The sequence below is a fragment of the Phoxinus phoxinus genome, assembly GCF_949152265.1.
Source record: "Phoxinus phoxinus genome assembly, chromosome: 8".
Lineage (NCBI taxonomy): Eukaryota > Metazoa > Chordata > Actinopteri > Cypriniformes > Leuciscidae > Phoxinus > Phoxinus phoxinus.
The window spans coordinates 38,197,866-38,225,365 of record NC_136883.1 but is presented as its reverse complement, the minus strand read 5'-3'; the positions used below and the strand labels follow the sequence as shown (position 1 = coordinate 38,225,365).

At 46.3% G+C, this 27,500-nt stretch overlaps 2 protein-coding genes across 5 annotated transcripts in view; both read left to right on the top strand.

Moving 5' to 3' along the window:
• The window catches only part of tars3 (threonyl-tRNA synthetase 3), a 26,191-nt gene extending 5,376 nt beyond the window's left edge, over nucleotides 1-20,815 (top strand). For all 4 annotated transcript variants that reach the window (XM_079620589.1, XM_079620587.1, XM_079620588.1 and 1 more), the window contains exons 3-20: nucleotides 226-416; nucleotides 2,360-2,483; nucleotides 5,374-5,498; nucleotides 5,580-5,697; nucleotides 10,592-10,656; nucleotides 10,731-10,809; nucleotides 11,901-12,047; nucleotides 12,382-12,480; nucleotides 12,779-12,945; nucleotides 14,975-15,137; nucleotides 15,946-16,083; nucleotides 16,162-16,239; nucleotides 17,146-17,246; nucleotides 17,730-17,834; nucleotides 18,074-18,146; nucleotides 20,002-20,116; nucleotides 20,246-20,404; nucleotides 20,634-20,815. In XM_079620589.1, the coding sequence (XP_079476715.1) occupies nucleotides 226-416; nucleotides 2,360-2,483; nucleotides 5,374-5,498; nucleotides 5,580-5,697; nucleotides 10,592-10,656; nucleotides 10,731-10,809; nucleotides 11,901-12,047; nucleotides 12,382-12,480; nucleotides 12,779-12,945; nucleotides 14,975-15,137; nucleotides 15,946-16,083; nucleotides 16,162-16,239; nucleotides 17,146-17,246; nucleotides 17,730-17,834; nucleotides 18,074-18,146; nucleotides 20,002-20,116; nucleotides 20,246-20,394 (2,037 nt within the window). In that variant the 3' untranslated portion in view covers nucleotides 20,395-20,404; nucleotides 20,634-20,815. The remainder of the gene's footprint in view (nucleotides 1-225; nucleotides 417-2,359; nucleotides 2,484-5,373; nucleotides 5,499-5,579; nucleotides 5,698-10,591; nucleotides 10,657-10,730; nucleotides 10,810-11,900; nucleotides 12,048-12,381; nucleotides 12,481-12,778; nucleotides 12,946-14,974; nucleotides 15,138-15,945; nucleotides 16,084-16,161; nucleotides 16,240-17,145; nucleotides 17,247-17,729; nucleotides 17,835-18,073; nucleotides 18,147-20,001; nucleotides 20,117-20,245; nucleotides 20,405-20,633) is intronic.
• A 448-nt stretch (nucleotides 20,816-21,263) lies between these two features.
• tm2d3 (TM2 domain containing 3) overlaps nucleotides 21,264-27,500 on the top strand; it is a 10,610-nt gene continuing 4,373 nt past the window's right edge. Inside the window, exons 1-3 of the mRNA XM_079620972.1 lie at nucleotides 21,264-21,468; nucleotides 21,942-22,037; nucleotides 23,113-23,273. Of these exons, the coding sequence (XP_079477098.1) occupies nucleotides 21,360-21,468; nucleotides 21,942-22,037; nucleotides 23,113-23,273 (366 nt within the window). The 5' untranslated portion in view covers nucleotides 21,264-21,359. The remainder of the gene's footprint in view (nucleotides 21,469-21,941; nucleotides 22,038-23,112; nucleotides 23,274-27,500) is intronic.

Sequence of the window (27,500 nt, the reverse complement as noted above, 5' to 3'; positions counted from 1 at the left end):
CACACACACACACACACACACACACACACTCTGAGCTCTTCCTCTCCTCATCCCTGTAGAAGCTGAAGTCGTCACACACACACACACACACACACACACACACACACACTCTGAGCTCTTCCTCTCCTCATCCCTGTAGAAGCTGAAGTCGTCACACACACACACACACACACACACACACACACACACACACACTCTGAGCTCTTCCTCTCCTCATCCCTGTAGAAGCTGAAGTCGTGGCCTGGTTTCGTCTCTGAGCGTCTGGAACTCTACGAGCGTCTGAAGGAGGAGAGCGATGCTCTTCTGGCCGAGCGAGCGGCCCTCTCTCACTCCATCAGTGTGTTGCTGCCGGACGGACACACACTCCCGGCCACAGCCTGGGTCAGCACCCCGTACCAGCTGGCCTGTGCCCTCAGGTGAGCAGATGCGGGGTTCTGGGAGGTTTAACCTGTGTGTGACCGTGTTCATGCTGCTGGTGTGTGTCGTGCAGTCGAGGTCTGGCGGATAACTGTGTGTTGGTGTGTGTCGTGTAGTCGAGGTCTGGCGGATAACTGTGTGTTGGTGTGTGTCGTGCAGTCGAGGTCTGGCGGATAACTGTGTGTTGGTGTGTGTCGTGCAGTCGAGGTCTGGCGGATAACTGTGTGTTGGTGTGTGTCGTGCAGTCGAGGTCTGGCGGATAACTGTGTGTTGGTGTGTGTCGTGTAGTCGAGGTCTGGCGGATAACTGTGTGTTGGTGTGTGTCGTGTAGTCGAGGTCTGGCGGATAACTGTGTGTTGGTGTGTGTCGTGCAGTCGAGGTCTGGCGGATAACTGTGTGTTGGTGTGTGTCGTGCAGTCGAGGTCTGGCGGATAACTGTGTGTTGGTGTGTGTCGTGTAGTCGAGGTCTGGCGGATAACTGTGTGTGTCGTGCAGTCGAGGTCTGGCGGATAACTGTGTGTTGGTGTGTGTCGTGCAGTCGAGGTCTGGCGGATAACTGTGTGTTGGTGTGTGTTGTGTAGTCGAGGTCTGGCGGATAACTGTGTGTTGGTGTGTGTCGTGCAGTCGAGGTCTGGCGGATAACTGTGTGTTGGTGTGTGTCGTGCAGTCGAGGTCTGGCGGATAACTGTGTGTTGGTGTGTGTCGTGTAGTCGAGGTCTGGCGGATAACTGTGTGTGTCGTGCAGTCGAGGTCTGGCGGATAACTGTGTGTTGGTGTGTGTTGTGCAGTCGAGGTCTGGCGGATAACTGTGTGTGTCGTGTAGTCGAGGTCTGGCGGATAACTGTGTGTGTCGTGCAGTCGAGGTCTGGCGGATAACTGTGTGTTGGTGTGTGTCGTGCAGTCGAGGTCTGGCGGATAACTGTGTGTTGGTGTGTGTCGTGTAGTCGAGGTCTGGCGGATAACTGTGTGTGTCGTGCAGTCGAGGTCTGGCGGATAACTGTGTGTTGGTGTGTGTCGTGCAGTCGAGGTCTGGCGGATAACTGTGTGTTGGTGTGTGTTGTGTAGTCGAGGTCTGGCGGATAACTGTGTGTTGGTGTGTGTCGTGCAGTCGAGGTCTGGCGGATAACTGTGTGTTGGTGTGTGTCGTGCAGTCGAGGTCTGGCGGATAACTGTGTGTTGGTGTGTGTCGTGCAGTCGAGGTCTGGCGGATAACTGTGTGTGTCGTGCAGTCGAGGTCTGGCGGATAACTGTGTGTGTCGTGCAGTCGAGGTCTGGCGGATAACTGTGTGTGTCGTGCAGTCGAGGTCTGGCGGATAACTGTGTGTTGGTGTGTGTCGTGCAGTCGAGGTCTGGCGGATAACTGTGTGTTGGTGTGTGTCGTGCAGTCGAGGTCTGGCGGATAACTGTGTGTTGGTGTGTGTCGTGTAGTCGAGGTCTGGCGGATAACTGTGTGTGTCGTGCAGTCGAGGTCTGGCGGATAACTGTGTGTTGGTGTGTGTCGTGCAGTCGAGGTCTGGCGGATAACTGTGTGTTGGTGTGTGTCGTGCAGTCGAGGTCTGGCGGATAACTGTGTGTTGGTGTGTGTCGTGCAGTCGAGGTCTGGCGGATAACTGTGTGTTGGTGTGTGTCGTGTAGTCGAGGTCTGGCGGATAACTGTGTGTTGGTGTGTGTCGTGCAGTCGAGGTCTGGCGGATAACTGTGTGTTGGTGTGTGTTGTGTAGTCGAGGTCTGGCGGATAACTGTGTGTTGGTGTTGGTGTGTGTTGTGTAGTCGAGGTCTGGCGGATAACTGTGTGTTGGTGTGTGTTGTGTAGTCGAGGTCTGGCGGATAACTGTGTGTTGGTGTGTGTCGTGCAGTCGAGGTCTGGCGGATAACTGTGTGTTGGTGTGTGTCGTGTAGTCGAGGTCTGGCGGATAACTGTGTGTTGGTGTGTGTCGTGCAGTCGAGGTCTGGCGGATAACTGTGTGATCGCGCGTGTGAACGGAGAACTTTGGGATCTGGACCGACCGCTGGAGACAGACTGCAGTCTGGAGCTGCTGCGCTTCGACCATGAGGACGCTCAGGCCGTGAGTTAACGTGTGTGTGTGTGTGTGCGCGAGAGAGTGTGTGTGTGCGCGAGAGAGTGTGTGTGTGCGCTAGAGAGTGAGTGAGTGTGTGTGTGCGCTAGAGAGTGAGTGAGTGTGTGTGTGTGTGTGAGAGAGAGTGAGTGTGTGTGAGAGAGAGTGTGTGTATGCGCTAGAGAGTGAGTGAGTGTGCCCGAGAGAGTGTGTGTGAGTGTGCCCGAGAGAGTGTGTGTGAGTATGCCCGAGAGAGAGTGTGTGAGTGTGTCCGAGAGAGTGTGCCCGAGAGAGTGAGTGAGTGAGTGTGCCCGAGAGAGTGAGTGAGTGTGCCCGAGAGAGTGAGTGAGTGTGCCCGAGAGAGTGAGTGAGTGAGTGAGTGAGTGAGTGAGTGAGTGAGTGAGTGAGTGAGTGAGTGAGTGAGTGAGTGAGTGAGTGAGTGAGTGAGTGAGTGAGTGAGTGAGTGAGTGTGTGAGTGTGTCCGAGAGAGTGTGCCCGAGAGAGTGAGTGAGTGAGTGTGCGCGAGAGAGTGAGTGAGTGTGCCCGAGAGAGTGAGTGAGTGAGTGAGTGAGTGAGTGAGTGAGTGAGTGAGTGAGTGAGTGAGTGAGTGAGTGAGTGAGTGAGTGAGTGAGTGAGTGAGTGAGTGAGTGAGTGAGTGAGTGAGTGAGTGAGTGAGTGAGTGTGCGCGAGAGAGTGAGTGAGTGTGCGTTCCCGAGAGAGTGAGTGAGTGTGCGTCCCCGAGAGAGTGAGTGAGTGTGCGTCCCCGAGAGAGTGAGTGAGTGTGCGTCCCCGAGAGAGTGAGTGAGTGTGCCCGAGAGACTGTGTGTGAGTGTGCCCGAGAGAGTGAGTGAGTGTGCCCGAGAGAGTGTGTGAGTGTGCCCGAGAGAGTGAGTGAGTGTGCCCGAGAGAGTGTGTGAGTGTGCCCGAGAGAGTGTGTGAGTGAGTGTGCCCGAGAGAGTGTGTGAGTGAGTGTGCCCGAGAGAGTGAGTGAGTGTGCCCGAGAGAGTGTGTGAGTGAGTGTGCCCGAGAGAGTGTGTGAGTGAGTGTGCCCGAGAGAGTGAGTGAGTGTGCGCGAGAGAGTGTGTGAGTGAGTGTGCCCGAGAGAGTGAGTGAGTGAGTGTGCGCGAGAGAGTGTGTGAGTGAGTGTGCGCGAGAGAGTGTGTGAGTGAGTGTGCCCGAGAGAGTGAGTGAGTGTGCCCGAGAGAGTGAGTGAGTGTGCGCGAGAGAGTGAGTGAGTGAGTGAGTGTGCCCGAGAGAGTGAGTGAGTGTGCCCGAGAGAGAGAGTGAGTGAGTGTGCCCGAGAGAGTGAGTGAGTGTGCCCGAGAGAGTGAGTGAGTGTGCGCGAGAGAGTGTGTGAGTGAGTGTGCCCGAGAGAGTGAGTGAGTGAGTGTGCGCGAGAGAGTGTGTGAGTGAGTGTGCCCGAGAGAGTGAGTGAGTGAGTGTGCGCGCGAGAGAGTGAGTGAGTGAGTGAGTGAGTGTGCCCGAGAGAGTGAGTGAGTATGCCCGAGAGAGTGTGTGAGTGTGCGTGAGAGAGTGTGTGAGTGTGCGCGAGAGAGTGTGTGAGTGTGCGAGAGAGAGTGAGTGAGTGAGTGTGCCCGAGAGTGAGTGAGTGAGTGTGCCCGAGAGTGAGTGAGTGAGTGAGTGTGCCCGAGAGAGTGTGTGAGTGTGCCCGAGAGAGTGAGTGAGTGTGCCCGAGAGAGTGTGTGAGTGTGCGCGAGAGAGTGTGTGAGTGTGCCCGAGAGAGTGTGTGAGTGTGCCCGAGAGAGTGTGTGAGTGTGCGCGAGAGAGTGTGTGTGTGCCCGAGAGAGTGTGTGAGTGTGCGCGAGAGAGTGTGTGAGTGTGCCCGAGAGAGTGTGTGAGTGTGCGCGAGAGAGAGTGTGAGTGTGCCCGAGAGAGTGTGTGAGTGTGCGCGAGAGAGTGTGAGTGTGCCCGCGAGAGTGAGTGAGTGTGCGCGAGAGAGTGAGTGAGTGTGCGCGAGAGAGTGTGTGAGTGTGCGCGAGAGAGTGTGTGAGTGTGCGCGAGAGAGTGTGTGAGTGTGCGCGAGAGAGTGTGAGTGTGCGCGAGAGAGTGTGTGAGTGTGCGCGAGAGAGTGTGTGAGTGTGCGCGAGAGAGTGTGTGAGTGTGCGCGAGAGAGTGAGTGAGTGTGAGCGAGAGAGTGAGTGAGTGTGCCCGAGAGAGTGTGTGAGTGTGCGCGAGAGAGTGTGTGAGTGTGCGCGAGAGAGTGTGTGAGTGTGCGCGAGAGAGTGTGTGAGTGTGCGCGAGAGAGTGTGTGAGTGTGCGCGAGAGAGTGTGTGAGTGTGCGCGAGAGAGTGTGTGAGTGTGCGCGAGAGAGTGAGTGAGTGTGAGCGAGAGAGTGAGTGAGTGTGCCCGAGAGAGTGTGTGAGTGTGCGCGAGAGTGTGTGTGAGAGTGAGTGAGTGTGAGCGAGAGAGTGAGTGAGTGTGCGCGAGAGAGTGAGTGAGTGTGCGCGAGAGAGTGTGTGAGTGTGCGCGAGAGAGTGTGTGAGTGTGCCCGAGAGAGTGTGTGAGTGTGCGCGAGAGAGTGTGTGAGTGTGCCCGAGAGAGTGTGTGAGTGTGCCCGAGAGAGTGTGTGAGTGTGCGCGAGAGAGTGTGTGAGTGTGCCCGAGAGAGTGTGTGAGTGTGCGCGAGAGAGTGTGTGAGTGTGCGCGAGAGAGTGTGTGAGTGTGCGCGAGAGAGTGTGTGAGTGTGCGCGAGAGAGTGTGTGAGTGTGCCCGAGAGAGTGAGTGTGCCCGAGAGAGTGTGTGTGTGCGCAAGAGTGAGTGAGTGTGCCCGAGAGAGTGAGTGAGTGTGCCAGAGTGAGTGTGTGTGTGTGAGAGACTGAATGTGTGAGAGAGTATTGAATTGAATGTAATTCTACACACACAGTTGTTTTCCGCCTCAGGTGTACTGGCACTCGAGCGCTCATATCCTGGGAGAGGCCATGGAGTGTTTCTACGGCGGGTGTCTCTGCTACGGGCCGCCCATCGAGAACGGCTTCTACTACGACATGTTTCTGGACGGACAGAAGTGAGTGTGTGTGCTGTTCCTGAGCTGATCTTCATCACGTCTGGTCGTTTCATCATTATCAGTGTGTGTGTGTGTTGACAGAGGAGTGTCGAGCTCAGAGTTTGCTGATCTGGAGCTCCTCTGCCGAGGCATCATCAAGGACAAGCAGCCGTTCGAGAGACTGGAGGTTCGGAAGGAGACGCTGCTCCAGATGTTCAAGGTCAGGAACTCCAGATGTTCGAGGTCAGACAGAATCTCCAGATGTTTGAGGTCAGAAAGAATCTCCAGATGTTTGAGGTCAGAAAGAATCTCCAGATATTTGAGGTCAGAGAGAATCTCCAGATGTTCGAGGTCAGAATGAATCTCCAGATGTTCGAGGTCAGAATGAATCTCCAGATGTTCGAGGTCAGAATGAATCTCCAGATGTTCGAGGTCAGAATGAATCTCCAGATGTTCGATGTCAGAGAGAATCTCCAGATGTTTGAGGTCAGAATGAATCTCCAGATGTTTGAGGTCAGACAGAATCTCCAGATGTTCGAGGTCAGAATGAATCTCCAGATGTAAGAGGTCAGAGAGAATCTCCAGATGTACGAGGTCAGAATGAATCTCCAGATGTTTGAGGTCAGAGAGAATCTCCAGATGTTTGAGGTCAGACAGAATCTCCAGATGTTCGAGGTCAGAATGAATCTCCAGATGTTCTAGGTCAGAATGAATCTCCAGATGTTCTAGGTCAGAATGAATCTCCAGATGTCTGAGGTCAGAGAGAATCTCCAGATGTTCGAGGTCAGAGAGAATCTCCAGATGTTCGAGGTCAGAATGAATCTCCAGATGTTTGAGGTCAGAGAGAATCTCCAGATGTTCGAGGTCAGAGAGAGTCTCCAGATGTTTGAGGTCAGACAGAATCTCCAGATGTTCGAGGTCAGAATGAATCTCCAGATGTTTGAGGTCAGAGAGAATCTCCAGATGTTCGAGGTCAGAGAGAGTCTCCAGATGTTTGAGGTCAGAATGAATCTCCAGATGTTCTAGGTCAGAATTAATCTCCAGATGTTCGAGGTCAGAATTAATCTCCAGATGTTCGAGGTCAGAATGAATCTCCAGATGTTCGAGGTCAGGGAGAAACTCCAGATGTTCGAGGTCAGAGAGAAACTCCAGATGTTCGAGGTCAGAGAGAAACTCCAGATGTTCGAGGTCAGAGAGAAACTCCAGATGTTCGAGGTCAGAGAGAAACTCCAGATGTTCGAGGTCAGAGAGAAACTCCAGATGTTCGAGGTCAGAGAGAAACTCCAGATGTTCGAGGTCAGAATGAGTCTCCAGATGTTCGAGGTCAGAGAGAAACTCCAGTGCCCGGTTTTTCAAAAGGTTTAATCCGGATCAAATTGATCCGGATTTAGTAATCCTTTTTTTGCGATCCGTGATCACGTAATCCAGTTTACTTTTGAGCCAGTTTTTTAAAGCAACATCGGATTGGATCAATCTGATCCGGATAGGAACTTTTCAGGATCATCAAATCTGGATAACCAGTTCTCAAACAGGATAGAACTAATAGATATGTAAAGAGCAACAAGTAGAATAGCCAGTGTGGGGTCAATATAAGTTTATTTTTATTTGAAATGAAAACACTTTAAAAAAAAATTAAAACAATAAAAACCCCACCCCATCCTCTTCCAGCAGTCCGCTCATCTGAGACCAACACAAACACTGTACATTGAGGATATTTATAACAAGTTTCAAATATAGATGTATTGAATTAAAAAAAAGACTTAATGGAGTTCTTAAGAGTTTGCTTTGCATGTCTTAACTCCCTGAGAGCGGAACCACAGAAAGCATGCAACACAACCCTTGCCTGTATTGTCCTGCACAACATCGCTACTAAGTGCATGTCCCTCTCTGTGCTGACAATGCTGCAGCTGAGCCCCTTGGAGACCCTAACCGACCTCCTGCATTCTGCCAGAACCAGCAAACAGGACGTGCAACGAGGGACGCAATAGTTAGACACTATTTCTGATTTGGATTTGTTTTGGATTTCAAAAATCAGTGATTGCCATTCTTTGCATTTTTTTTTTTGGTTATTCTGTAATCATTGCATGCATCACTAATAAATATTCTAAAAACAAAAATATTTTCGATTGTGATGAATATATATATATCAATTAGTGACAGATTAAAATGTATTGTTTTTGGTCAATTTTGACAGCTGTTTGGGGGATTATTTTATGAGGCCAAACTCTTTCTACTTTGCTGTAGGCCTATACTGAAAGGCCGAATACGTTAAAGCCTACCTAATCACTGTAGCCTGACGGATGAACAAATACAATTAAAACCTTATGAATAAATAGGATATCTTGTAAGATACTGCATGATCCAAATATAGTATTATTTGATACATTTTTTAAGTTTTCATTACATTTTGGGCATGAAATCCACGCTGAATCCACCCTTCTGATGGGATCAGTTTAATCCAGATTTTTTGGATCAAAGTGATCCAAATCCTACAAAAAAGTTCTGAAAAACCCAAACTAAAGGTTTGATCCGGATCAAAACCAAGATTGGATTACGTGATCTAATCCGATTATGTAATCCGTTTTTTCTTTTGAAAAACCCATTTTCAAGATTTGATCCAATCTGTTATCCAAAATCCTAGTGGATTACTTTTGAAAAACCGGGCCCAGATGTTCGAGGTCAGGGAGAAACTCCAGATGTTCGAGGTCAGGGAGAAACTCCAGATGTTCGAGGTCAGAGAGAAACTCCAGATGTTCGAGGTCAGGGAGAAACTCCAGATGTTCGAGGTCAGGGAGAAACTCCAGATGTTCGAGGTCAGAGAGAAACTCCAGATGTTCGAGGTCAGGGAGAAACTCCGGATGTTCGAGGTCAGGGAGAAACTCCAGATGTTCGAGGTCAGGGAGAAACTCCAGATGTTCGAGGTCAGGGAGAAACTCCAGATGTTCGAGGTCAGGGAGAAACTCCAGATGTTCGAGGTCAGGGAGAAACTCCAGATGTTCGAGGTCAGAGAGAAACTCCAGATGTTCGAGGTCAGGGAGAAACTCCAGATGTTCGAGGTCAGAATGAGTCTCCAAATGTTCGAGGTCAGAGAGAAACTCCAGATGTTCGAGGTCAGAGAGAAACTCCAGATGTTCGAGGTCAGAATGAATCTCCAGATGTTCGAGGTCAGAATGAATCTCCAGATGTTCGAGGTCAGAGAGAAACTCCAGATGTTCGAGGTCAGAGAGAAACTCCAGATGTTCGAGGTCAGAATGAGTCTCCAGATGTTCGAGGTCAGAGAGAAACTCCAGATGTTCGAGGTCAGAATGAAACTCCAGATGTTCGAGGTCAGAGAGAAACTCCAGATGTTCGAGGTCAGAATGAATCTCCAGATGTTCGAGGTCAGAGAGAAACTCCAGATGTTCGAGGTCAGAGAGAAACTCCAGATGTTCGAGGTCAGAGAGAAACTCCAGATGTTCGAGGTCAGGGAGAAACTCCAGATGTTCGAGGTCAGAGAGAAACTCCAGATGTTCGAGGTCAGAGAGAAACTCCAGATGTTCGAGGTCAGAATGAATCTCCAGATGTTCGAGGTCAGAGAGAAACTCCAGATGTTCGAGGTCAGAGAGAAACTCCAGATGTTCGAGGTCAGAGAGAAACTCCAGATGTTCGAGGTCAGAGAGAAACTCCAGATGTTCGAGGTCAGAATGAAACTCCAGATGTTCGAGGTCAGAGAGAAACTCCAGATGTTCGAGGTCAGAATGAATCTCCAGATGTTCGAGGTCAGAGAGAAACTCCAGATGTTCGAGGTCAGAGAGAAACTCCAGATGTTCGAGGTCAGAGAGAAACTCCAGATGTTCGAGGTCAGAATGAATCTCCAGATGTTCGAGGTCAGAGAGAAACTCCAGATGTTCGAGGTCAGAGAGAAACTCCAGATGTTCGAGGTCAGAATGAATCTCCAGATGTTCGAGGTCAGGGAGAAACTCCAGATGTTCGAGGTCAGAGAGAAACTCCAGATGTTCGAGGTCAGGGAGAAACTCCAGATGTTCAAGGTCAGAGAGAAACTCCAGATGTTCGAGGTCAGGGAGAAACTCCAGATGTTCGAGGTCAGAGAGAAACTCCAGATGTTCGAGGTCAGGGAGAAACTCCAGATGTTCGAGGGCAGGGAGAAACTCCAGATGTTCGAGGGCAGGGAGAAACTCCAGATGTTCAAGGTCAGAGAGAAACTCCAGATGTTCGAGGTCAGAGAGAAACTCCAGATGTTCGAGGTCAGAGAGAAACTCCAGATGTTCGAGGTCAGAATGAATCTCCAGATGTTCGAGGTCAGAGAGAAACTCCAGATGTTCGAGGTCAGAGAGAAACTCCAGATGTTCGAGGTCAGAGAGAAACTCCAGATGTTCGAGGTCAGGGAGAAACTCCAGATGTTCGAGGTCAGAGAGAAACTCCAGATGTTCGAGGTCAGGGAGAAACTCCAGATGTTCAAGGTCAGAGAGAAACTCCAGATGTTCGAGGTCAGGGAGAAACTCCAGATGTTCGAGGTCAGAGAGAAACTCCAGATGTTCGAGGTCAGGGAGAAACTCCAGATGTTCGAGGGCAGGGAGAAACTCCAGATGTTCGAGGGCAGGGAGAAACTCCAGATGTTCGAGGTCAGAGAGAAACTCCAGATGTTCGAGGTCAGGGAGAAACTCCAGATGTTCGAGGTCAGGGAGAAACTCCAGATGTTCGAGGGCAGGGAGAAACTCCAGATGTTCGAGGGCAGGGAGAAACTCCAGATGTTCGAGGGCAGGGAGAAACTCCAGATGTTCGAGCCATCACTGAACTTCCTTAAGCTGGACTGACGCTTCTTCTTCTAGAAACACACTCTGCTGCATTAGTGTCCCTGTGAAGCTGCTGTGTGAGTAAAGCTGACTCGACTACATCAGATCCTGCGACTTCAGCGATTAGTGAACATGAGCAACACTTCTATTGCAAATCTTAGTTCATGTTAATGTCAAGAAATCAAAAGTTGCATCTTATAACATTAGTTAACGCACTGTGAACTAAGATGAACGAACGATGAACCGCTGGATGTTTATTACCTAACATTAACAAAGATTAAGAAATGTATTGCTCACTGTTAGTGTTTCCTCTTTTTCTAGTACAACAAGTTCAAGTGTCGCATCCTGAACGAGAAGGTTTCCACGGCGACCACGACGGTCTACAGGTAACAGGAAGTGACGTTTGTCCGTACGGATGCTGTAAAGTGTGTGTGTGTGTCATGAACTCTTCCTGTCTCAGGTGCGGCCCTCTGATCGACCTGTGTCGCGGCCCGCATGTACGGCACACCGGAAGGGTCAAAGCACTCAAGATCTATAAGGTACAGTAACTCTGTGTAACATCATCTCAGACTTCAGCTTTATGTGACGCTCAGTGCAGTGAGACATGCTCCGAACTTAACTTACTGTAATGGGTTTGAATATCGTTTAATGGAATTTAATTAAATTGAACAGAACATAATTATATTAAATTATATGGAACTGAACGTGTGTGTGTGTGTGTGTGTGTGTTGTCCAGAACTGAACTGAACGTGTGTGTGTGTTGTCCAGAACTGAACGTGTGTGTGTGTGTGTGTGTGTGTGTGTTGTCCAGAACTGAACTGAACTGAACGTGTGTGTTGTCCAGAACTGAACTGAACGTGTGTGTTGTCCAGAACTGAACTGAACGTGTGTGTTGTCCAGAACTGAACTGAACGTGTGTGTTGTCCAGAACTGAACTGAACGTGTGTGTGTGTTTTGTCCAGAACTGAACGTATGTGTGTGTGTTCCAGAACTGAACGTGTGTGTGTGTGTTGTCCAGAACTGAACGTGTGTGTGTGTGTTGTCCAGAACTGAACTGAACGTGTGTGTGTGTGTTGTCCAGAACTGAACTGAACGTGTGTGTGTGTTTTGTCCAGAACTGAACGTGTGTGTGTGTGTGTTCCAGAACTGAACGTGTGTGTGTGTGTTGTCCAGAACTGAACGTGTGTGTGTGTGTTGTCCAGAACTGAACGTGTGTGTGTGTGTTGTCCAGAACTGAACGTGTGTGTGTGTGTTGTCCAGAACTGAACTGAACGTGTGTGTGTGTGTTGTCCAGAACTGAACGTGTGTGTGTGTGTTGTCCAGAACTGAACTGAACGTGTGTGTGTGTGTTGTCCAGAACTGAACTGAACGTGTGTGTGTGTGTTGTCCAGAACTGAACGTGTGTGTGTGTGTGTTGTCCAGAACTGAACTGAACGTGTGTGTTGTCCAGAACTGAACGTGTGTGTGTGTGTGTTGTCCAGAACTGAACGTGTGTGTGTTGTCCAGAACTGAACGTGTGTGTGTGTGTGTTGTCCAGAACTGAACGTGTGTGTGTGTGTGTTGTCCAGAACTGAACGTGTGTGTGTGTGTGTTGTCCAGAACTGAACGTGTGTGTGTGTGTGTTGTCCAGAACTCCTCCACGTACTGGGAAGGCCGCTCCGACATGGAGACTCTTCAGCGGATCTACGGAATCTCTTTTCCTGACAGTAAAATGCTGAAGGAATGGGAGCGTTTCCAGGAGGAAGCCAGAAACCGAGACCACCGCAAGATCGGGAAGGTGTGTGTGTGTGTGTGGGTGTGTGGGTGTGTGTGTGTGTGTATGTATGGGTGTGTGTGATTTACTGATCCAAGTCTCCTTTTCATCAGACAGATCCATCAAATATTCATTTGAAGATAGCAAGTTAATATTTCTATAATTTAATCTTTATATATGGAGATTTGGCTGTTCACATTTATTCATCGTGAAAGTGTTTATATTATATGGCGGGTTATCCTGTATATCTGTCGTTGAGGCGTTTGTCAGATCAGACGTGTGTCTTCACTTCCTGCGGAGCGCTGATGTCACTTCCTCCTCGTGTTAAGATGTGTGTGTCTGATGGTGTGATTGACAGGATCAGGAGCTTTTCTTCTTCCACGATCTGAGTCCTGGAAGCTGCTTCTTTCTGCCGCGAGGAGCGTTCATCTACAACACACTGACCGACTTCATCAGGGTACGTGTGTGTGTGTGTGTGTGTGTGTGTGTGTGTGTGTGTACGAGCGCAACACACACCAGCTCAGCCATGAGGAGTGTGTGTGTGTGTGAGTACAAGCGCAACACACACCAGCTCAGCCATGAGGAGTGTGTGTGTGTGTGTGTGTGTGTGTGTGTGTGTGTGTGTGTGTGTGTGTGTGTGTGTGTGTGTGTGTGTGTGTGTGTGTGTGTGTGTGTGTGTGTGTGTGTGTGTGTGTGTGTGTACGAGCGCAACACACACCAGCTCAGCCATGAGGAGTGTGTGTGTGTGTGTGCAGGAGGAGTACTGCCGGCGGGGCTTTCAGGAGGTTGCGTCGCCGAACATCTATAACTCCAGACTGTGGGAGACGTCGGGTCACTGGCAGCTTTACAGCGACAACATGTTCTCGTTCGCGGTGGAGCTCGACGTCTTCGCCCTGAAGCCCATGAACTGTCCTGGACACTGGTGAACAATCTGCATATCTCTATATCACAGCGCAACATTCTGAAGTGTGTCCGGCAAAAATTACAGAAGTTAATGTACTATATTTTAGCTCTATATAATATTTTGTATTTTTAGGGGATTTTATGGTACTAAATTATATTTACACTGTATTTATAATCCATTTATTCACTTTTTGAGCGTAGACCTGACTATTAAATTTCCAACTTTAACACAACCCAACACAACACAACCCAACCCAACCTAACTCAACCCAGTTCAGCCCAACCTAGCTAAACACAACACAACTCAGCCCAACTAAACACAACTCAACTCAACCCCTCCACCCAACACAACACAACACAACACAACTAAACCCCTCCACCCAACACAACACAACACAACACAACTCAACCCCTCCACCCAACACAACACAACCCCTCCACCCAACACAACACAACCCCTCCACCCAACACAACACAACTCAGCCCAACTAAACACAACTCAACTCAACCCCTCCACCTAACACAACACAACACAACTCAACCCCTCCACCCAACACAACACAACACAACTCAACCCCTCCACCCAACACAACACAACACAACTCAACCCCTCCACCCAACACAACACAACACAACTCAACCCCTCCACCCAACACAACACAACACAACTCAACCCCTCCACCCAACACAACACAACACAACCCAACTCAACCCCTCCACCCAACACAACACAACACAACTCAACCCCTCCACCCAACACAACACAACACAACACAACTCAACCCCTCCACCCAACACAACACAACACAACACAACTCAACCCCTCCACCCAACACAACACAACACAACTCAACCCCTCCACCCAACACAACACAACACAACTCAACCCCTCCACCCAACACAACACAACACAACTCAACCCCTCCACCCAACACAACACAACACAACCCAACTCAACCCCTCCACCCAACACAACACAACACAACTCAACCCCTCCACCCAACACAACACAACACAACTCAACCCCTCCACCCAACACAACACAACACAACTCAACCCCTCCACCCAACACAACACAACACAACACAACCCAACTCAACCCCTCCACCCAACACAACACAACACAACTCAACCCCTCCACCCAACACAACACAACACAACTCAACTCAACCCCTCCACCCAACACAACACAACACAACTCAACCCCTCCACCCAACACAACACAACCTAACTCAACCCAGTTCAGCCCAACATAGCTAAACACAACACAACTCAGCCCAACTAAACACAACTCAACCCAACTCAATTAAACTCTACACAACCCAACTAAACACAAATCAATAAACACAACACAACTCAGCCCAACTAAACACAACAAAACAATTCAAAAACTCAAGTCAACCCAACCCAATAAAACTCTACACAACCAAACTAAACACAAATCAACAAAACACAACACAACCAAACAACTCAACCCAACATAACACAACTCTTAGGTCACAAACCCAACTCAACCAGTTCAACCCAACTAAACACAACTCAACCCACCCAACTAAACACAACACAACTCAACCCAACCTAACTAAACACAACGCAACTCAACCTAACTAAACGCAACAAAACAACTAAACGCAACAAAACAACTCAACCCAACTAAACACAACTCAACCCAACTAAACACAACTCAACCCAACTAAACACAACTCAACCCAACTAAACACAACTCAACCCAACTAAACACAACTCAACCCAACTAAACACAACTCAACCCAACTAAACACAACTCAACCCAACTAAACACAACTCAACCCAACTAAACACAACTCAACCCAACTAAACACAACTCAACACAACAACCCAACTCAACCCAACCTAACTCAGCCCAGTTCAGCCCAACCTAGCTAAACGCAACCTAACTCAGCCCAGCTAAAGTCAGCGTAGTCCTCATGATGCTTGTGTGTGTGTGTGTGTGTGTGTGTGTGTGTGTGTGTGTGTGTGTGTGTGTGTGTGTGTGTGTATGTGTGTGTCCGTGTGTGTGTCCCTGCCAGCCTGATGTTCGGTCACCGGCCGCGCTCCTGGCGAGAGCTTCCTCTCAGACTGGCTGACTTCGGTGTGTTGCACCGGAACGAACTCTCGGGGACGCTGACGGGACTCACGAGGGTCCGGCGCTTCCAGCAGGACGACGCTCATATATTCTGCTCTATTGATCAGGTGTGGAGTCAGAGCGTGGTCTTCAGAAGCTCATGATTTAGACCTCACAAGTGCAGCTCAGCAGTCACTTAACCCTCATCCTTCAAAATCACCCGCAAATTATACTTCATGCTTTTTTCTGTCCAGAAAGCTTATTTTATTTCTTTTTGACTATATTTATTCTATTTTTTAATGCTTTGTTTTTGGAAATGTATTTACTTAACCTTTAAATTACTTGATTTGATCAATAAATAAATAGTCATTTAAGCACATTCTTTCAACTTAAATTCAAAATAACTCATGCATAACTCTTTTAATTCTGCTCTAAATATCTTACATTGTGTGTCTTTGCCTCTTGTGGAATAATAATATAAGATGATATTTCATGACTCTAGATGGGCTTATATCTCTATATGGAGTACATGAGCTGTTCCTCTGGGTCCTAAAGTCAGTTCTTCAGTGTGCACTCAGATACACATGTAGACGTTATACAATATTTTTTTTTAGCACTTTTTGAATTTTGAGCATTTTAAGGTTCTTCTATGTGAACTGAAGCATTCCTCACATCCATTCATTCCTAAGGGGGTCAAACTGACCCGAGAAAGAAGGACTTGTTACTCTTTTTAAATTTCAACCACAAAACTCCTCAAATCCATTACATTTTTTGGTGTATTTGTGGTTCAAGTGGGACAAAAGTCCTGGGGTCTTGGACCCCTCTGATGAAAAAAAAAGGGAAGGATAAGAAAGCTTTCCTCCCGTCAATCCCATGACCTGCACTGCCTTCAGCAGCTCATTGAGATCTTCACAGGATAGTTTGTTCATGTTTCAGATCGAGTCCGAGATGAAGGGGTGTCTGGAGTTCTTGCGCTGCATCTACGACGTCTTCGGCTTCTCCTTCCAGCTGCATCTCTCCACGCGTCCCGAGAAGTTCCTGGGCGATGTTGCCGTGTGGAATCAGGCGGAGAAGGTTCCAGAATGCCATTTAACTGCTGTCTCTGAGATCTGGGGTGTTCTGTTCAGTCTTACTGAGGTTTTATTTCAACAGCAACTGGAGAACAGCCTGAATGAGTTCGGCGAGGCGTGGAAGCTGAATCCTGGCGACGGCGCTTTCTACGGACCCAAGGTCAGAACTCCTTATGCCTGATGTTCATCACATCGACCTATGGAAGCTCTTTCCACCACGGGAAACCAATTCAAAAAGCTAATTGTGACTTTTTATCTAGCAATCGTAGTTTTTTCTCTCGCAATTCTGACTTTTTTTTCTTGCAATCGTAGTTTTTTCTCTCGCAATCCTGACTTTTTTTCTTGCAATCGTAGTTTATTTCTCGTAATCCTGACTTTTTTTCTTACAATCGTAGTTTTTTCTCTCGCAATTCTGACTTTTTTTTTTCTTGCAATTGTAGTTTTTTCTCTCGCAATTCTGACTTTTTTTCTTGCAATCGTAGTTTTTTCTCTCGCAATTCTTACTTTTTTCTTGCAATCGTAGTTTATTTCTCGTAATCCTGACTTTTTTTCTTACAATCGTAGTTTATTTCTCGTAATCCTGACTTTTTTTCTTACAATCGTAGTTTTTTCTCTCTCGCAATCCTGACTTTTTTTCTTGCAATCGTAGTTTTTTCTCTCTCGCAATCCTGACTTTTTTTCTTACAATCGTAGTTTTTTCTCTCTCGCAATCCTGACTTTTTTTCTTGCAATCGTAGTTTTTTCTCTCTCGCAATCCTGACTTTTTTTCTTGCAATCGTAGTTTATTTCTCGTAATCCTGACTTTTTTTCTTACAATCGTAGTTTTTTCTCTCGCAATTCTGACATTTTTTTTTCTTGCAATTGTAGTTTTTTCTCTCGCAATTCTGATTTTTTTTCTTGCAATCGTAGTTTTTTCTCTCGCAATTCTTACTTTTTTCTTGCAATTGTAGTTTTTTCCTCAAGCAATAATGTTTTTTATTTGTACGTTTTCCATGGTGGAAACAAGCTTCCATATCAAGACGTTTCCCAGCAGGAATACTGATTTCTCTGAACTCTTCTGCTCCAGATTGACATCCAGATTAAAGACGCCATCGGCCGTTATCATCAGTGCGCCACGATTCAGCTGGACTTCCAGTTACCCCTGCGCTTCAATCTCACATATGTGGGGTGAGAACAGCTCAGCACTCGCTGTAGACTCTCAGGCGGCTTTGCAGTCTGTGTTTTGTGTGATATTTAGGAGGATCTGTTGACAGAAATGCAATATCATATACATAACTATGTTTTCAGTGGCATATAAAGAACATAATGAACCGTTGTGTGTTTATTAGCTTAGAATGAGCATTTCTATCTACACACACCGCGGGTCTCCTTACATAGACATGTTTCTACGGTGGCCCTGAACGGACAAACGTGTTTCCTCACTATGTTGTTCTTCATGATAAGAAGCGAGCTAAAGTCAGTGAATAATTAAGTAAACCTAATTTCTTAATTTATCTTTGTAAAGAAACCTCATTGCTTAACTGGCTACTCTCTGCTGTCTCAGACGGCGACATCACTTCCTGTCGGCCACCGTAACTTCTGTTGGGTGCAGTTCACAACCTCACCACTAGAACTTACACACTGCAGCTTTAACTGTCTGAACCGTTGCAGGAAAGACGGGGATGACAAGGCCCGACCGGTGATCATTCACCGCGCCATTCTGGGCTCAGTGGAGCGAATGATCGCCATCCTTACCGAGAACTACGCCGGGAAATGGTGAGAACTGTTTTGAATCTATTATTGTTAGCTATAAGTAGGAACATTTTTTAAATTTAAATAGATCAGAAATATGAAAACTGCTGTACATTCAGCGGCATTACGGCCGTCTTCGCAAAGCGGCATCACCTCGTGGTGGTGGTCAGAAAAGTGATGGTACTATGAATGACTGTAGTGTGATAAATCATGTCTTCAGATGATCTGAGTCGCTTGTTCTCGTTGCGTCTGTGCTTCCTCAGGCCGCTGTGGCTGTCTCCACGTCAGGTGATGCTGGTGCCGGTTAACCCGTCGCTCGAAGAATACGCCAAACTGGTACAACATCTTGCTGAACGACTGAGAAGGCTTTTGATGCTCAGTCTTTATACCTTTAGACTATAAAAATAACCATGTTCCTGCTCTTATTATGAACGATTCATAAGTGCGATTGCGAGAAATAGTCAGAATTGCGAGATATAAACTTACGATTGCAAGAAAAAAGTCAGGATTGTGAGAAATAATCGACAATTTTGAGAAAAAAGTCAGAATTGCGAGAAATAATCTGCAATTGCGAGAAATAATCTACAATTTCGAGAAATAATCTACGATTGCGAGAAATAATCTACAATTTTGAGAAAAAAGTCAGAATTGCGAGAAATAATCTACAATTGCGAGAAAAAGTCAGAATTGTGAGAAATAATCTACTATTGCGAGAAATAATCTACGATTGCGAGAAATAATCTACAATTTTGAGAAAAAAGTCAGAATTGCAAGAAATAATCTACAATTGCGAGAAAAAGTCAGAATTGTGAGAAATAATCTACGATTGCGAGAAATAATCTACAATTTTGAGAAAAAAAGTCAGAATTGTGAGAAATAATCTACGATTGCGATAAAAAAAAATCGTCAATTTTGAGAAAAAAGTCAGAATTGCGAGAAATAATCTACAATTGTGAGAAAAAGTCAGAATTGTGAGAAATAATCTACTATTGCGAGAAATAATCTACGATTGCGAGAAATAATCTACAATTTTGAGAAAAAAAGTCAGAATTGTGAGAAATAATCTACGATTGCGAGAAATAATCTACAATTGCGAGAAATAATCTACAATTTTGAGAAAAAAGTCAGAATTGCAAGAAATAATCTACAATTGCGAGAAAAAGTCAGAATTGTGAGAAATAATCTACGATTGCGAGAAATAATCTACAATTTTGAGAAAAAAAGTCAGAATTGTGAGAAATAATCTACGATTGCGAGAAATAATCTACAATTTTGAGAAAAAAGTCAGAATTGCGAGAAATAATCTACAATTGCGAGAAAAAGTCAGAATTGTGAGAAATAATCTACGATTGCGAGAAATAATCTACAATTTTGAGAAAAAAGTCAGAATTGCGAGAAATAATCTACAATTGCGAGAAAAAGTCAGAATTGTGAGAAATAATCTACGATTGCGAGAAATAATCTACGATTGCGAGAAATAATCTACAATTTTGAGAAAAAAAGTCAGAATTGTGAGAAATAATCTACGATTGCGAGAAATAATCTACAATTGCGAGAAATAATCTAAAATTTTGAGAAAAAAGTCAGAATTGCAAGAAATAATCTACAATTGCGAGAAAAAGTCAGAATTGTGAGAAATAATCTACGATTGCGAGAAATAATCTACAATTTTGAGAAAAAAAGTCAGAATTGTGAGAAATAATCTACGATTGCGAGAAATAATCTACAATTGCGAGAAATAATCTACAATTTTGAGAAAAAAGTCAGAATTGCAAGAAATAATCTACAATTGCGAGAAATAATCTTCAATTTTGAGAAAAAAATCAGAATTGCAAGAAATAATCTACAATTGCGAGAAATAATCTTCAATTTTGAGAAAAAAGTCAGAATTGCGAGAAATAATCTACAATTGCGAGAAATAATCGACAATTGCGAGAAATAATCTGCAATTGCGAGAAATAATCTACAATTTCGAGAAATAATCTACAATTGCGAGAAAAAGTCAGAATTGTGAGAAATAATCTACGATTGCGAGAAATAATCTACAATTTTGAGAAAAAAGTCAGAATTGCGAGAAATAATCTACAATAGCGAGAAAAAGTCAGAATTGTGAGAAATAATCTACAATTTCGAGAAAAAAGTCAGAATTGTGAGAATTTCTAAACTGAAGCGTATCTTCCTCCCGCTCCAGGTGTGTAAACGGTTTGTTGAAGCCGGTTTTATGGCCGACGCTGATCTGGATTCCAGTTGCCTTCTGAACAAGAAGATTCGCAACGCACAGCTGGCGCAGTACAACTTCATCCTGGGTAAGACCTGAGGACTGCCGAGGGGGTTCGCCACACTGATACGCAACTCATTACAAGTGACTTGAGTTACGTGTGTGTGTGTGTGTGTGTGTGTGTGTGTGTGTGTGTGTGTGTGTGTGTGTGTGGCAGTGGTGGGCGAGAAGGAGCGAGTCACGAACAGTGTGAACGTGCGCACCAGAGACAACAAGGTGCACGGGGAAGTGTGTGTGGAGGAGGTGATGGCCAGACTGACTCGGATCCGCCGGTCCCGGTGCCGCAGCGCTGAGGAAGACTTCTGAGTCCCGCAGGGTCCGTACAAGTGCTTCAAATTGACTTTTTTATTCATTATTTAAGTCCTGGAAAACCCTTGAAATGTGAAGAGGTGCTTGAAAAGTGCTTGAAATTAGTGTTTAATTTTTTTCAGGGAAAAAAACATATAATCTTTTCAAATGAACGATTTTGTTTGATATGTGGTAATTGTAGTTCTTTTGAAATCCAAAAAAAGTAGTGTTTAAAGTCCTGGAATTTCATTTTGCAGAATCTGCCTGAGATGAAGCTCGCCGATGGGAATATGGAGAAGGAAAACGGTTTCCTCGGAGCGATGGCGTTCGGGAGATGTTCTGGGAACCAGCGGCGTGTGAAATGATGTTTGGTGTTAAAGTGTCTGGATGTTTGTGTTCAAGTGCTGACGGTTTGCAATAAAGACTCAAAGATTCAGCATCATGTTTCTGGTTTGTTATTTTGGAAGTTTATCTCTGTCACACACACACACACACACACACACACACACACACACACACACACACACACACACACAGCTTCTGAGGAACATCATAATCAAAATGTTCAATGGCGTGAGGCATTCAAAATCTTTAATTAGAGAATTAAATAATTCATTAAATATTCCCTTTGTCATTTTACTCCATTATAAATCACGCAATGCTATGGTTATTATAGTGAACTGAAATATTTTTGTTACTTGAAATAAAATATATATATTACAGGGTTAGTTTACCCAAAAAATGTGTCATTAATTACTCTCCCTCAATTTGTTCCAGACCTGTAAAACTAAAGAAATGTATCTTCCTGGGAAACGTTTAGATATATATATATATATTAATTCTCCCTAAAAAGATTGAATAAATAAAGCAATCTTTCTTCCTCGATTATCGGACTTTTATTTTGAACTAGCAGCCGTTGGGACTCTTGCGGAAGCGGAAGTGGAGTCCGTCCGTCGGGCAGCAGAACAGAACCAGTGTTCGGGATGACAGCGAACGGACTGAAATGGGTTTTTGAACGCGGACGGAACATCATGAGCTCGTATATGATCCTGGTTCTGCTGCTTCTGGACATTTACTCCAACTGTGTGATCGGTAAGAGCGCGTGCAGTGCTTCGGTAACGCTATTAGTGCGGCGGTGTTCTGAAGTACCGTGTTTACAGTACAGTACATCAGTGATGTCATGTGGACCATGTAAACACTAGGGTTTATTCATATGTAATCACACTAACAGGGTAACGTTATTATGTTGCTGTATTTTAAAGAGACGCTTTAATCATGTCATCAGCGAAGGACAATAACACGAGAAGAAAAATCCCCCATTCAGTAGGACTACACAATAACATAATCTAATTAAATTATAAAAAATAATTATTCATAATAATATTATTATTATTATTATATATAACAGAACAACCATTAAAGTTACAATGCTATTGAAAATAAATTGTTTTAATTTTATTTATTTATTTATACATTATTTTATCATGGCCTGGAATTTGTTTTTTTACACATGCCTGAAACACACACACACACACACACAGGTGATGTGGTCTCTCTCTCCTCAGGGTATCTGAGTTCTGCTCATGTTGGTCAGGATCCTCCGTTCACGGCTCAGCAGAACCCAGTGATGAGCAGCCCAGCGGCCCTGACCTCGTCCTCAGGTGAGACACACACACACACACTTCCTCAGGTGAGACACACACTCACTTCCTCAGGTGAGACACACACACACACACACACACACACACACACACACACTCACTTCCTCAGGTGAGACACACACACTTCCTCAGGTGAGACTCACACACACACACACACTTCCTCAGGTGAGACTCACACACACACACACACTTCCTCAGGTGAGACACACACACACTCACTTACTCAGGTGAGACACACACACACTCACTTCCTGAGGTGAGACACACACACACACACACACTTTCTCAGATGAGACTCACACACACACTTCCTCAGATGAGACTCACACACACACACTTCCTCAGATGAGACTCACACACACACACTTCCTCAGATGAGACTCACACACACTTCCTCAGATGAGACACACACACACACACACTTCCTCAGATGAGACTCACACACACTTCCTTAGATGAGACTCACACACACACACTTCCTCAGATGAGACTCACACACACTTCCTCAGATGAGACACACACACACACACACACACACACACACTTCCTCAGATGAGACTCACACACACTTCCTTAGATGAGACTCACACACACACACTTCCTCAGATGAGACTCACACACACACTTCCTCAGATGAGACTCACACACACACACACACACTTCCTCAGATGAGACTCACACACACACACTTCCTCAGATGAGACTCACACACACACTTCCTCAGATGAGACTCACACACACACACTTCCTCAGATGAGAATCACACACACACTTCCTCAGATGAGACTCACACACACACACACACTTCCTCAGATGAGACACACACGCACACACTTCCTCAGATGAGACACACACACACACACACTTCCTCAGATGAGACACACACACACTTCCTCAGATGAGACTCACACACACACACTTCCTCAGATGAGACTCACACACACACACTTCCTCAGATGAGACTCACACACACTTCCTCAGGTGAAACTCTCAGACACTGCCTCATGCAGACGAGCAGCAGTGTGAGACTGAAACGTGTGTGTGTGTGTGTGTGTGTGTGTGTGTGTGTGTGCAGCGTCTCCAGTGCTGACGGAGAACTACACGTCCAGGTGTCCCAGTGGAGGCCTGTGCATCAAACTGCCGTCCGACTGCATCACCTGCTCGCTTCATCACAACTGCACCTTCGGGCGACCGGCAAACTTCTCCTGCAGGAGCCGAGCCGGCGTTCACTGCGTGGTGAGAAACATTCACATCCGTCAGGAACATTCCCATCAGTCAGGAACATTCCCATCAGTCAGGAACATTCCCATCCGTCAGGAACATTCCCATCAGTCAGAAACATTCCCATCCGTCAGAAACATTCCCATCCGTCAGGAACATTCACATCAATCAGGAACATTCCCATCAGTCAGGAACATTCCCATCCGTCAGGAACATTCCCATCCGTCAGGAACATTCCCATCCGTCAGGAACATTCCCATCAGTCAGGAACATTCCCATCAGTCAGGAACATTCACATCCGTCAGGAACATTCACATCCGTCAGGAACATTCCCATCCGTCAGGAACATTCACATCCGTCAGGAACATTCCCATCCGTCAGGAACATTCCCATCCGTCAGGAACATTCCCATCAGTCAGGAACATTCCCATCAGTCAGGAACATTCACATCCGTCAGGAACATTCACAATGGTCAGGAACATTCACATCCGTCAGGAACATTCACATCCGTCAGGAACATTCCCATCCGTCAGAAACATTCACATCCGTCAGGAACATTCACATCCGTCAGGAACATTCCCTTCCGTCAGGAACATTCCCATCCGTCAGGAACATTCACATCCGTCAGGAACATTCACATCCGTCAGAAACATTCACATCCGTCAGGAACATTCACATCCGTCAGGAACATTCCCATCAGTCAGGAACATTCACATCCGTCAGAAACATTCACATCCGTCAGGAACATTCACATCCGTCAGAAACATTCCCATCCGTCAGAAACATTCCCATCAGTTAGGAACATTCACATCCGTCAGGAACATTCCCATCAATCAGGAACATTCCCATCAGTCAGGAACACTTACATCAATCAGGAACATTCCCATCAGTCAGGAACATTCACATCCGTCAGGAACATTCCCATCAATCAGGAACATTCCCATCAATCAGGAACAATCCCATCAGTCAGGAACATTCACATCCGTCAGGAACATTCCCATCAGTCAGGAACATTCACATCCGTCAGAAACATTCACATCCCTCAGAAACATTCCCATCCGTCAGGAACATTCCCATCCGTCAGGAACATTCCCATCAGTTAGGAACATTCACATCCGTCAGAAACATTCACATCCGTCAGGAACATTCACATCCGTCAGAAACATTCCCATCCGTCAGAAACATTCCCATCAGTTAGGAACATTCACATCCGTCAGGAACATTCCCATCAATCAGGAACATTCCCATCAGTCAGGAACATTCACATCCGTCAGGAACATTCACATCAATCAGGAACATTCCCATCAGTCAGGAACATTCACATCCGTCAGGAACATTCCCATCAGTCAGGAACATTCACATCCGTCAGAAACATTCACATCCGTCAGAAACATTCCCATCCGTCAGGAACATTCCCATCCGTCAGGAACATTCCCATCCGTCAGAAACATTCACATCCGTCAGGAACATTCCCATCAGTCAGGAACATTCACATCCGTCAGAAACATTCCCATCCGTCAGAAACATTCCCATCCGTCAGGAACATTCCCATCCGTCAGGAACATTCACATCCGTCAGAAACATTCCCATCCGTCAGGAACATTCCCATCCATCAGGAACATTCCCATCCGTCAGGAACATTCACATCCGTCAGGAACATTCCCATCCGTCAGGAACATTCCCATCCGTCAGAAACATTCCCATCCGTCAGGAACATTCCCATCCGTCAGGAACATTCACATCCGTCAGAAACATTCCCATCCGTCAGGAACATTCCCATCCGTCAGGAACATTCCCATCCGTCAGGAACATTCACATCCGTCAGAAACATTCCCATCCGTCAGGAACATTCCCATCCGTCAGGAACATTCACATCCGTCAGAAACATTCCCATCCGTCAGGAACATTCCCATCCGTCAGGAACATTCACATCCGTCAGAAACATTCACATCCGTCAGGAACATTCACATCCGTCAGGAACATTCACATCCGTCAGGAACATTCACATCCGTCAGGAACATTCACATCTGTCAGGAACATTCACATCTGTCAGGAACATTCACATCTGTCAGGAACATTCACATCTGTCAGTGTCCTGATCATCCTGCGTTTATAGTGCTGAAGAAATATTCACATCATATATTTGCTAACATTAGAGCGACTTGTGAAGTTTCTACTACTAACATGCTTCAAGTGAGGAGCCATATTTGAGGTCGATGAATGATAGCCGAATGATTGTCTTTCCTGCCGGATCTGTCCGTCACTAGCCTGCGTTATTTCACCACTTCCTGTCGACCTTTTTTCTGCGACTAATACAATCTCAGTTGACGAAGCCTCCTCTAGTCGACTAGCGCTCAGTGGAGTTTAAGGGGCGGCCCTACTCAACACACAATAACTTGAAGTAAAATAAACTTTTTTGCTGGTTCCAGAACGAGCGTAACACTGTGTGTGTGTGTGTTCCAGAACGAGCGTAACACTGTGTGTGTGTGTGTGTGTTCCAGAACGAGCGTAACACTGTGTGTGTGTGTGTTCCAGAACGAGCGTAACACTGTGTGTGTGTGTGTTCCAGAACGAGCGTAACACTGTGTGTGTCTGTTTGTGTGTGTGTTCCAGAACAAGCGAAACACTGTGTGTGTGTGTTCCAGAACGAGCGTAACACTGTGTGTGTGTGTGTTCCAGAACGAGCGTAACACTGTGTGTGTTCCAGAACGAGCGTAACACTGTGTGTGTGTGTTCCAGAACAAGTGTAACACTGTGTGTGTGTGTGTGTGTGTGTTCCAGAACGAGCGTAACACTGTGTGTGTGTGTGTGTCTGTTTGTGTGTGTGTTCCAGAACAAGCGTAACAATGTGTGTGTGTGTGTGTGTGTTCCAGAACGAGCGTAACACTGTGTGTGTGTTCCAAAACGAGCGTAACACTGTGTGTGTGTGTGTTCCAGAACGAGCGTAACACTGTGTGTGTGTCTGTTTGTGTGTGTGTTCCAGAACGAGCGTAACACTGTGTGTGTGTGTGTGTGTTCCAGAACGAGCGTAACACTGTGTGTGTGTCTGTTTGTGTGTGTGTTCCAGAACAAGCTTAACACTGTGTGTGTGTTCCAGAACGAGCGTAACACTGTGTGTGTTCCAGAACGAGCGTAACACTGTGTGTGTGTGTGTGTGTGTGTTCCAGAACGAGCGTAACACTGTGTGTGTGTGTGTGTGTGTGTTCCAGAACGAGCGTAACATTGTGTGTGTGTCTGTTTGTTTGTGTGTTCCAGAACGAGCGTAACACTGTGTGTGTGTTCCAGAACGAGCGTAACACTGTGTGTGTGTGTGTGTTCCAGAACGAGCGTAACACTGTGTGTGTGTGTGTTCCAGAACAAGTGTAACACTGTGTGTGTGTGTGTGTGTGTGTGTGTTCCAGAAAGAGCGTAACACTGTGTGTGTGTGTCTGTTTGTGTGTGTGTGTTCCAGAACAAGCGTAACACTGTGTGTGTGTGTTCCAGAACGAGCGTAACACTGTGTGTGTTCCAGAACGAGCGTAACACTGTGTGTGTGTGTGTTCCAGAACGAGCGTAACACTGTGTGTGTGTCTGTTTGTGTGTGTGTTCCAGAACGAGCGTAACACTGTGTGTGTGTGTGTGTTCCAGAACGAGCGTAACACTGTGTGTGTGTCTGTTTGTGTGTGTGTTCCAGAACAAGCGTAACACTGTGTGTGTGTTCCAGAACGAGCGTAACACTGTGTGTGTGTGTGTGTGTGTTCCAGAACGAGCGTAACACTGTGTGTGTGTGTGTGTGTTCCAGAACGAGCGTAACACTGTGTGTGTGTGTGTGTGTTCCAGAACGAGCGTAACACTGTGTGTGTGTGTGTGTGTTCCAGAACGAGCGTAACACTGTGTGTGTGTGTGTTCCAGAACGAGCGTAACACTGTGTGTGTGTTCCAGAACGAGCGTAACACTGTGTGTGTGTGTTCCAGAACAAGTGTAACACTGTGTGTGTGTGTTCCAGAACGAGCGTAACACTGTGTGTGTGTGTGTTCCAGAACGAGCGTAACACTGTGTGTGTGTGTGTGTGTTCCAGAACAAGCGTAACACTGTGTGTGTGTGTTCCAGAACAAGTGTAACACTGTGTGTGTGTGTTCCAGAACGAGCGTAACACTGTGTGTGTGTGTGTTCCAGAACGAGCGTAACACTGTGTGTGTGTGTGTGTGTTCCAGAACAAGCGTAACACTGTGTGTGTGTGTTCCAGAACGAGCGTAACACTGT